General features: G+C 64.1%; 2 protein-coding genes across 3 annotated transcripts; one reads left to right on the plus strand and one right to left on the minus strand.

The window, feature by feature from the left end:
• Positions 1-942: 942 nt before the first annotated feature.
• On the minus strand, positions 943-5,268 carry MXRA8 (matrix remodeling associated 8). Of its 2 annotated transcripts, XM_027060739.2 has the most exons (10): positions 5,134-5,268; positions 3,939-3,962; positions 3,545-3,850; positions 3,348-3,449; positions 2,797-3,267; positions 2,458-2,616; positions 2,259-2,298; positions 2,087-2,163; positions 1,893-1,973; positions 943-1,754 (listed from the first exon to the last, which is right to left on the minus strand). In XM_027060739.2, the coding sequence occupies exons 1-10, from the start codon at positions 5,180-5,182 to the stop codon at positions 1,729-1,731; spliced, it is 1,335 nt and encodes a 444-aa protein (XP_026916540.1). In that variant the 5' UTR covers positions 5,183-5,268; the 3' UTR covers positions 943-1,728. The 2 variants fall into 2 exon arrangements, with proteins under 2 accessions (XP_026916540.1, XP_026916541.1); XM_027060740.2 differs by lacking the exon at positions 1,893-1,973.
• Positions 3,850-10,514, plus strand: LOC113599605 (pre-mRNA 3' end processing protein WDR33-like). Its single transcript, XM_053205302.1, has 2 exons — positions 3,850-7,844; positions 10,167-10,514. The coding sequence occupies exon 1, from the start codon at positions 4,346-4,348 to the stop codon at positions 5,267-5,269; it is 924 nt and encodes a 307-aa protein (XP_053061277.1). The 5' UTR covers positions 3,850-4,345; the 3' UTR covers positions 5,270-7,844; positions 10,167-10,514.

A 10,514-nucleotide genomic window follows, 5' to 3' on the forward strand; every position in this document is an offset into this window, starting at 1 on the left:
TAAGTAATGGGCGTATGGCACCCTGCAGTCTCTCTTCTGCTCTCTCCTGATCTGGGATAGAAAACTGCCCTCCCCCTGCTCACTGCACCCCTGTTCTAGGATCTGTAAGTAACAAATCTTTTGACTTCCTTTGTGTGAGTGTACTGAAACTGTGCCTTCCCCAAAGCAGCCCTGGGGTTTTCACGTCCCCAGAGTGGGAGCTCAGATGCCGAGTTACCTGCGGACTCCGTGTGGGTGGCTTGTGCACCCTAACGTAGACAGTCATAAACTGCACATGTTTATTTAAGAGAGAGCGCGTGCGCAAGTGAGTGAGGAGAGAGAGAGAATCCCACGAGGGGCAGAGAGAAGCGGGGCTCGTTATCACCCAAGGTGGGGCCCAAACTCACAAACCATGAGATCATGACCTGAGCCAAAGTCAGATGCTTAACCTACTGAGCCACCCAGGCGCCCTAAGCTGCATGTTACTGACACACGACCTCCGGTTTCCAGCCCTTGCTGCCCTGGGAGGGTTTTAGAGGAGGGGGGCATGTTTGGAGAAACACAGTCCTCTTCCTCCTGCAGCCCCCTCCCCTCCCCCTCACAAGTGTCCTACCTTTGGTGCCCACTCCTGCTTCCCCCCTCTTTACCCTCACACATCGAATCCCATTTTGGCCTCTGCTTTCTCAGAGGGCTGTCCCCTGAGCGCATCCTGGCTCTCCACCTCCGTGTCCAAATAAACTCTCAGAAGAGAACTGAAATTCCTTCACGACCGACCAGGAATAGTGCCATAGGATTGACCTTGATGTGGCTCTTCCCAGGGTACCTGGACTCAGACCTTCCACTCAAAGAAATGGGCAGTGACAGCAGGGCTTCAGATGAAGGAAAGCATTTTGAGGTTCCCAAAGCCCAGACTCTGCCCCCGGGACATAAAGCAGGAGCCACAGAGGCATGCATACCAGGGCCGAGTCTAAAAATCATGTGGTCTTTATTGTGATGATGGCAGTTTCCTAGGAGGAGCAAACGTGGGGTGTTGGGAGTGGCAACACAAGCCACTCTAGAACCATCTTTACCCTTCCCCTGTCCTCAGCCAAAACAGGCCGAAGGAGGTCCCAGCCCCAGACTCCAGCCCAGGGAGGGGCTATGGGAGTGGGGTCAGGGTCAAAAGTCACACGGAGCCCAGTGACTGTCAAGGCAATTTGGGCGGAAGGCAGAGAAGGGGCCCCTGCGCAGCCCCAAGTACCCCAACACAGAGCAGAGGGGAATTAGCCTGGGGCCTGGAGTGTGCAATCCTCAGATCCCAGCCTTAAGGTCCCCCTAGAAAGGGGTGAAGGAGGGGTGGGGGTGCTAGTCCTGAGGCTGATCTGAGCACCGAGCCCCAGCCCACAGCGCCAGAGGCCAGGAGAGCCCAAAGGGTTGGTGAACATCAGTGGGGTCTGGGCTGTGCCTGGGGGCGGGGGGGGGGGGGGGAGGTGGGGGGCAGGACCACCAGTGGGTATGGGAGCCAATAGGCACCTGAGGGCTGCTGCATGGAGCAGAGTCCCAGAGAGCCCCCTGCTGCTTGTGGGGATTAGGACAGCTCCTGGGAGAGGAGTCCGGAGGCAGCCTTGCTCTGTGCCAGTCGAGGCCAAGTTCCAGAACAGCGGGACCAGCCGCTGAAGGGTGTAGGGTGAGCCACATGAGGGTCAGGAGGTCATCCTCCAAGACAGGAGTCGGCAGGGCTGCTGGCCCAGCCAGGAGCCCAGGGTCACCTTATTTGCAGTACTCCTTCCTGAACTCTGGAAGCAAGGGGGACAGGTGGGGTAAACACAAGGCAGACATCCAGCAGGACCGCCCAGGGACTCCTGCCCCCCCCCCCAGGGGGGGGGGTGTTGGCTAGTGAGCACCCTCCCAGCCCCGCCCTCCCAGCCACTCACCTTTGTCCAAGTCAATGTACTTGGCGGGCAGTGGGCTGTGGGCCAGCTCAGCCCTCTCCTTCAGGATGTTGTTTTTGTAATCTGGTGTAGGCAAAGAGCAGGCTGAGCCTCCTCGCCCCGCCCCCCGCGGGGCTGTGCTTCCCCTAGCCCAGGCCTGGAGCCACAGTCGGTCTTGGTTCTGGGGCCCCCCTCACCTAGTTGGATATCCTCACTCCTGTAAAGAGCCTGGTCTCCTGTGGCCACAGCAAACTCTGCCATGTTCACATCCTTCCTGGAGGTGCGAGGGTGGTGGGTGGTTAGAGCAGGCGGTGGGGTGGAGGGGGGGCGGGGTTCTGGTCCCCAGGAGAGCCTGGAGGGGACACTCACCCCTTTGGCTTCCCTGACTTCTTGTCCGAGTATTCGTAGCCTGGGGAGGGAGACTCGAGTTGGGTGCCGTCTCGCCCCCTCCCCAGCTCCCTATGCCCTGAGGGGCGTTCCCATCCCCGCCGCACCCCACATCCCGCTTCTGGTCGGGAAAGGCTTGCTGGCTCTGGCCTCACCCCTGCGCCGGAGAGCCCCAGCTCACCTCCGCGGCGGCGCTGGCGGGTGGCCAGGATGACGGCGATGAACAGCAGAATGAAGAGGAGCAGCGTGGCCAGCACGTAGCCCAGCTGCTGGAAGAAGTGGGCCCGGCCCTCGGGGACGATGACGTTGATGACGCTGCGGCCGCGCACCAGCGTGGGATCTGCACGGGGCCGTACGGGGAAGGCGTCAGGGAGCGCGCGGCATGACCCGCCGAGCGTGCACCGGGTCCGGGTCCCGGGAAGGGACAGCCGGCCGCGGCCCACGGGGGGGCGGGGGGGGGGGGCTCCCCTCGCCAGACACCCAGGGCCCGGGGTTGGGTCGGGGAGGGGCCACGCGGCACCTGGGCCAGGGGCACCGCTGTGGCTGGAACCGTTGCCCGGCGAGTCCCGCGGGGGCGGCTCAGCGACCGGCTCGGTGACCGTCAGGTGGAAGATGCGGCGCTCGTGCAGGCCGCAGTAGTGGTGGTGCAGGTGGCAGGAGTAGGTGCCCTCGTCGGCGGGCTCCAGCGGCTCGATGCGCAGCGAGAAGTCGCCGCGCGCGAAGGCGTCCGCCCCCACCGCCACGCGGTCGCGCAGGAAGGGCGGCGCGTAGGCGCGGCGCTCACCCGAGGCGTACAGGTCCAGCAGGCGGTCGGCGCGGTCGTGCGGCACCCCGGGCGGCTGCCGGTCCCAGTGCACCACCTGCTGCGCCTCCTCCAGGTGCCGGTCGGTCCACACGTGCGCCCGGTTCACGCAGGTCAGCAGCGCGGGCGCGCCGCGCTCCACCACCAGCACCTCCTTCTCGCCGTCCCAGTGCGCGCCGGCCGCCCGGGCTGGGGGTGCAGGTGCGGGTCAGCGCGCGCGGGCGGGGAGGGGGCCGGCGGGGGGCGCGGGCGGGGGCGGGCGCACTCACGGTTGTCCGTGACCTGGAGGCGTATGGCCAGGGTCTCGTACAGGTGGCAGTAATGGTGGTGCAGGTTGCAGGTGTACAGCCCCTCGTCGGCCTCCTCCACCGCTGCGGACCCGAGAGAAAACCCAGCGGTGGGGTGCGCGGCCGGCCCGCGCCCCCGCGGCCCCTGCGGCCCCCGCCGCGCGCCCCAGGCTCCTTACCGCGGATGAGCAGCGAGAAATTGCCGTCGTGGAAGGCGGAGAGCGGCAGCAGGAGGCGGCCGCGGTCGCGCGGCTCGTACACGCGCTGCTCGCCCGCGGAGTACATGTCTACGAGCCGGCGGGCGGGGCCGCCGCCCGGGCCGCCGCTGAGGTCCCAGTGGACCACGCGCTGGCGGTCGTGCAGCCGGTCCTGGGTCCACACCATTCTCGGGCTCTGGCAGCGCAGCACCGCCAGGGCGCCGGCCGCCCAGCTCACGGTGGACTCGGACACCACGGAGCTGGCGGCTGGCGCGGGCCCTGAGGGCACTGGTGGGGAGGAGGAGTCAGGGGGAGGGGAGGACCCGAGGGGATGGTATAGGGTGGGTCTGGCACGAGGGAGGGGGCGGTCACTAACCTGAGGACAGAAGCACAGCAGAGCCTAGAAGAAGAGGAGAGTCACACTGGGGGAGGGGGAGCGCAACCTGAACCTTTACACCCCCCCCCCCCCCCCCCCCGTCATCCACCCTGCCCAGGGCCGTCACACTTGGATCCCTGCGTCCCTCTATAGTCCCTGCGAGGTGGGTATTAATGAACACCTGCCTCACAGGTGGGGATAAAGTCAGGAGAGCCAGGCCAAGTGGGCGGAGGGGGGTCTCCTTTAGCCCCGCATGACGGAGGCACCCCTCCCACGGCCCCCCCACCCAGTCCTCACAGCCAGCTCCCTGGGCTGCGGCACAGCACTTGCCCTTCTGGGGCTGGACGGTGGGGCCGGCTCTGGAGTGTGTGTGTGTGTGTGTGTGTGGCCAACAGCCCCCCACAGGAATGGTGGCCACTGTCACCATCACTGCAGCAAGGCCCCCAGAGCGCCAAAGCCTGATACCCAAGCTGGTTTGGGGCGGGGGAGGGGGCTCCTGCACGTTCATATCCCACGTGGTAGGTGCACCTGCCGAGGGCCATGCCACACGAGCCCTTGAGGGTTCTCAGACAGCTGGGAGCCCTGCCCCGCACCCAGTTCTCAGGGTCGGAGCCCCCTCAGCCTTTCCGAAGGGCAGAGGTCCAAAGCACGAGCGGCTGGACCGTCCGCACCCCACCAGCAAGTTCCTGCTCCAGAGATGGGCTGAGCGCCCGGGACCAGGAGGAATGTGCCGGGTCAGCAGGCCAGCCCAGGAGGCGGGCTCAGGGGGCCTGGGAGCCGGGGGGGGGTCTGGAACAGACCCTGTGAGCCGCACCACTCCCAGGCCCCCCGAGTCCCCAGCGTACTCCTTTTCTGGCCACTGGGAGAAGTGCAGACCTGAGGAGCTTCCTGGAAGAGTGGGGTGCAGGAGGGACCCCAGCGAGAGGCGCCCACCACCTCAGCCTCTGGCTCCTAATCCGTGTGAGGGAAAGTTCTGGTGGAGATCCAACATAAATCCTCACACCCTCCTGGGTCCTGGGGGCCCTTATCCTGGCGAGCTACTCCCTCGAGGCCCCCCAGACCAGCCCCTTCCCGGCAGGGTGGGAGTGTCCCACCCCTCTGCACTCAAGCTCAGACCGGAGGCTTTGCCCAGAATGGAAACTCCCGAAGACCCGCCTGTGCTCCCACTCCGGACCCTCGCCCACCCCGCACTCACTCTGCAGAAGCAACAGTTCCCAGAGCAGGACTTGAGACCGCAGCTCCATGGCGCCCGCCTGGCCCGCCTGCCTGGCTTTGTCTCACTTCTGCTCCAACTCTCCAGAAAAACAGCCCGGCCCCCTCCCCCTCCTTAGCACCCGCCATGACATCACGGAGCCCTGGGCCGGGTCGACAGTCTGCAGACCGCCCCCTCTGGCTCTAGCTGGCCCCTAGTCTTCCCCGAATCCTGGTCTGGCCTGGTGGGGAGGGGTAGGAGCATGGTCACTGTGTCCGACAAGGTGAGGGGAATCCGAGCAGCCATCCGGCCTGGGGATGGCTCAGGCCCTGGGAGGATGGGGGGGGCAGTAGCCCAGCCCTTAGAGGGGCAGGAGGGCTGAGGGCATGGCCCTAATGCTGTGGGGGCGGCTGTGACATAAGAGGCCCTTCTGGGGCTGCTGCAGAGCTGGGGTTCTGGGGCATACTTCACCTCCCTTCCACCTCTGTAGGCGGACCCTGGCCCAGGGGGTTCCCCTACATGGACAGCCTGGCCGTCCCCTCCGCGCCTGCTGTGTCGTTCCAGGCATCCTGGAGCTTGGGGACCCCCAAGGAGCCCCAGCTACCAGACCCACAGCTCTTCCCCTTAGCCTCCCGGGGGGTGGGGGCGCTGCACATATTCACCCGTAAACCGAAGAGAACAGGAACACCAGCCCAGGAGCTTCAGGACAGCACAGTGGGCCCTGCTCTTGGTCAGTCATCTCTACCACCCAGAGGAGCCTGCCAGGGCATGAGGGTGGGGACCCTGAGCACTGAGCGCCCAGCGTTTGAGCAGCCCCTCCCCCCTGGCCTGGACACCCCCTGCCCCCCCCCCCATCTGCCCACCATCATGGGCAGATCTTGGTGTCCCTGAAACCAAACCCTGGCGAAGATGCTCCCTGGAGCACTTCCTCCTTGCCCAGAGTGTGGGGGGGGGGGGGTGGTGGTGGTGCTGGGAGCCTGCCCCCCGGAAAGCACAAATTTGAAGCTCTGGGAAAAATTACCAAGTAACGTAAACAAATGCAAAATAACAGAGCACACACTGTGTACCAAACCCACTCTTTCTAGTTAAGCAAACCTCAAAAAGGAAAAAAAGGAAGAAAAAATCCAAACAACCGCAAAAACTCCACAGTGCATTTTTTAGACTGCCCATTTGAATAGAATTATGGTCACGGGCATCAGTTCCTGGTGGCTGGCATCTCACCCTTGAACCCTGTCCTGGTCCCCAAGTCCTCAGAGTAGCAAGAAACCCAGCCCAACCAGACTCTTAGGCTCCAGGTCAGCGGGGGAGACTGCCACTGCCATGGAGGGAGTGAGGGCTACGACAAGGGGGACCAGCCACGAGGGTGTGAAGAGGGCCCCCCCAACCCAGACCTAATGAACCCATTTCCTCAGCAAGACCCAGGCCCTGGGGGGGGGGGGGATGTTGGAGCCCCTTTTCCAAACTGGAATCAGAGCTTGTCCTGGCCCCAGCCCCTCCCTGGGCCTTTCATTCTGGAAAAACAAGCCCGCCTGGCTGGCCTCGAGGCCTGGCCTCTCCTCCTGTTTTTTTAACTGGTTTATATTAGTTGGTGACCTCCCTTCTCTGGGCCCCGCCCATGTCTCTCCATCTCTGTCCCCCATTCCCGCCTCTGTCTGCCGGGCTGCCTCTCCCCCACGGAGGGAAGATGTCCAGGCAGTGCTGGAGGGAGACAGAAATGGCCCAGGGCTGGTCCCTCTGTCTGGGAGGGGACAAGGGGGTAGGGGGCAGCTCCAGCCCTGAGCCGGGAGCCTGTGGGCGCCCTCCTGTTCCCAACAGGTTCCCTGGCCTCAGGCCCTGCACACTGAGGTCCAGCGGGGCCCTCGAGGTCTGGACTCAGCCCTCAGCTCGGCCCAAGTGTAGAAGTCTGAGGGGGCCGCCCCTGGGGGGAAGCTGACCCCCCACGCACCCTGGGCAAGAAGGGACAGAGGCAGTGGAGGGCTGCAAACCCCTTTCCCTGCCCTCTCTGCTTGAGGCCAGCAAAACCAAAGTGAGGGGCAAAGGGCCGCTGCCCACCCCTCCACCCCCGCTCTTGGCAGGAAATAGCCACAGATGAGAGCAGAGAGCCAGCAGGCCACGTGCCCCTCCCCCAGCAGAGGCTTGAGGCCTCCTGCTCCTTCACGAGTGCCTGTGGGTTGTTCATTTCCCGGTGTCGCCCGCACTCCGTTTTCCCTTGGGAAGGGAACCGACCAGGACAAAACAAACCCACGGACATCACCTTGGTCCCACCCTGAACTCTGGCCAATCCCCCAGCCAGCCCAGAGGCCCAGACCCACCGCCCCTCTCCTCGGAGGCGTGGCTGGACGAGGCCGGGGTCAGTCACTCGGCCTGACAGACTCAGCTTCTGCCTCTTCCTCCCGAGGACTCAGACATTCCAGGCAGCCAGGCTCACTGGGAGGAGAAACCACAGGCACTCAGAGACGCCACCAGCCACAACCAGACACAGAGACACGTGCTCACACCCACCAATAATGTCACGCAACAAATATTTGCTGAGCGCCTACTGTGTGCCAGGGCACTGCGAGTTGCTGGAGGGAGGCAGACGGACGGCAGGTCCACCCACTGACAAATAAGGTTGTTTTCATCTCTGGGGGAAGTGCTGTCTGGAGACAAAAACGGGGCAGGGTCTTCCTCCGTGGGACTGACTGGGATGGCCTCTGATGGAGGGACACCCACAGGTAAATGTCCTTCCAGGCGGGCGGCGCCTGGGGAACCACCTCCCAGGGGAGAGAGCAGCGCCTCGCGCAGGGAGGTCCGTGAGGGCTACAGTGTGGCTCTCGTGGGGGGGCCCGCAGGGTCTAAGTGAGGAGGGTGTGGTCCAGACGGCTCAGGGCTGGGAGGATTGGCGTGAACACACAAGGAAAACAGCCCTGCCGGGGCTAGGTGGTGTGCCGAGCTGTGAGGTTCGGTCCCCCCGTGTCCTGTCTCCCTCAGCGTGGGCAGGAGCGGCGACAAGGCTGGAAGAGTCCTTTGCACCCACGTGACAACATGCTGGGATGTCACTGTCTGCCGGTCGCCATCACGGCCGGCCGGCGCGTGAAAGGGCCCTTGGAGGGGACCGCGGGGCTGCCCCCAGGCAACCAGCCGAGAAGAAAATGGACCTCAGGCCTGCAGCGCCCCCGGAATGAGCGCGGGGGAGGACGCCGAGGGCCCAGAAGCCACGTATCCGGGCGTGTGGGCCACGGGAGCTGTGTGACGAGTCTCCCGTGCCACGCCGCTAACCTGTGGCCGTGCGCGGTACAGCACTGGACGGCCAAGGCAGCAGGCTCCCGGCACAGAGCGGGGGCGGGGCCTACGGCAGCACGAGGCACAAGTTTCACAAGGAAAAGCAACTGGTGTCCAGTCTGGGACTGGCCGCTGGCCGCAGGGATGGTGCGGGCAGACCCCAAGGCTGCTCGGGAGCTGCGTCCACGTGTGAGCGACACAAGCTCTCCCAACGCCACGGCCAGCCTCTGCCGGTTCTGACCAGCTCCGGGGAGGGGCCGCTTGCATGTGTGCTGGTCCCTCCCCCCGAGGCGCAGCGGTTTGCCACACGGTCACGTCTCACGCCACGAGGGAGGCAGTAGACTCGCACAGCCTGGGCGCGTCCCTCAGGAGAGCCGGTGACCCCGAGGAACAGACCGTGAGCTGCCTTCTCGTGAGGACCGCGGGCCGGATGGCCCGCCAAGACGGGGCTGGGACATCGTCCAGGCATCGAGACACCGTGATCTGAAAATACAGACAAACTATGGAAATACAGAAACCTGGCTTCAGGGACCAACCAACGCTTTCGTCCCGAGAAAACGTCAAGCGACCAGGACCACAGATTTTACTAGTCACGGTCGGCCCCCCGATCAGCGGTTTCCTGGCGTGGCATCGTTAGTGGGGTGCTGTCCTCGCTTGGCTTCCTCAGTCTGTGGCGGCCCTGCCAACCAGCCGATGATGCGCAGGAGCCTATTTATTCTATGGTTTGTAAGCCTCGGGCTCCTGGGCCACGTCCGTAAACGGCGTCTCCTGTCGTGCTGGGATCGTTTCTGTACTGTCCTCACAGGCCATCAGTTTTGAAGCCAGGAACCAAGAACCGATGATCTGGTTCTAGCGGATTCCGCCTGCGGCGCCTCTGACTGTGGGGGTGACCTCCGCCTGCGAGATCCCCATGTCCCCCCACATCTCCAGCGAGCCGGGAAGGGACGCTCTGTCCTTGGGGACGGCTGGGCGGGCAGGCTGCGGAGCGGCCTCCGGGCCAGCGTCCTGAGAGGCCCCACGGAGCGTTGCTCCCGCACGCAGTGCGTGTCCCGGCTCCTCGAGGACATGGTTGCTTCCCGTGCCCAACCAAGGGCAATAAATCTGCCTTTAAATGTGACATGGCCACCACCATCCCGTCCCCCAGGACAGGCCGTGGGACCACGCACGCGAGCCCCGTGCACATCTCCGCTCTGCACTGGGTGTCAGGCTCTCCCGTGTGTCCGGCTGGGCTGGGTGGGCCGGTGGCGTCGTGCCCACGACGCACGGTCCCTCGGCCATCCTGAAGCCTTGACTTGACCACAGCAATCTTCCTGGAGTGCTCTCAACAGGGACACCGGCGCCCGCCTCCCTCTGCATTGCCCGCCGTGGGCTCCGCAGCCTGGGGGGCTCCCATCACTGCGTGTGCCCAGCACCCCGACCTGCACCCACAGCCGGGGCTGCCGCTCACTCTGCTTCGTCATGGGGACCTGGGACTAAGCTGAATGTGTTCCCAGGCCGTCTGCTTTGAGCTTCGGTGCGGACCAGCCTGACACTGAAAGGAGAGGCCCCAAAGAGGCTGAGTCTGGATGAGAGGGATGCTCTTCCTCAACCAGAGAGGAAGCAACTGGTGCGGAGGGGCCCCAGAGCCCTGATGTGGCCCCCGGGGACAGCGTGGCACGTGTCCCCGGCTGTGGTCATATGACAGCTTGTCCAAGGAGTCTGTTTCCTACGGCATCGCCAGCCAAGAGTCCCTGAAACAGCCTGTCATAAACGGGCCCTCTTGATCTTTCTTGCAGAAAAATCCGTGTCGGATTTGCAGTTGGCAGCAGGGAAGTATGAGGAGAGCAGGAAGCATCGCAGCTGACGGGGCGGCCGGCGCATCCGAAGGTCAGAGAGCGGAGCCCGTCTTCAGCTGTAACATACCTTCCAAGGATTTGATCGACAATCACTCTGAGAGCAAGAACCCATGACGAGCTTGGAGGGCACGAGAAACTGCCAGGGGCTTTCTGCTCACCTCACGGGGTCCTAATTGTCACTGACGGGCAAGGGCACCAAAACACGCTTACCGTGCGGGTCCTACCCGTGGGCGTGAACATGCGACGTTGCTCAAACGTAGCAATAATGATGGCATTCCTTTTTTTTTT

This window comes from Acinonyx jubatus, chromosome C1 (genome assembly GCF_027475565.1).
Source record: "Acinonyx jubatus isolate Ajub_Pintada_27869175 chromosome C1, VMU_Ajub_asm_v1.0, whole genome shotgun sequence".
Taxonomy (NCBI): domain Eukaryota; kingdom Metazoa; phylum Chordata; class Mammalia; order Carnivora; family Felidae; genus Acinonyx; species Acinonyx jubatus.

Coding starts and splice junctions, on each gene's coding strand:
- LOC113599605 (XM_053205302.1), top strand. CDS start 4,346: ATGGTGGCCACTGTCACCATCACTGCAGCAAGGCCCCCAGAGCGCCAA.
- MXRA8 (XM_027060739.2), bottom strand. CDS start 5,182: ATGGAGCTGCGGTCTCAAGTCCTGCTCTGGGAACTGTTGCTTCTGCAG. Junction 3,963..5,133: donor GGAACTGTTGCTTCTGCAGA/GTGAGTGCGGGG, acceptor CTCTTCTTCTAG/GCTCTGCTGTGCTTCTGTCC. Junction 3,851..3,938: donor TGCTGTGCTTCTGTCCTCAG/GTTAGTGACCGC, acceptor CCTCCCCACCAG/TGCCCTCAGGGCCCGCGCCA.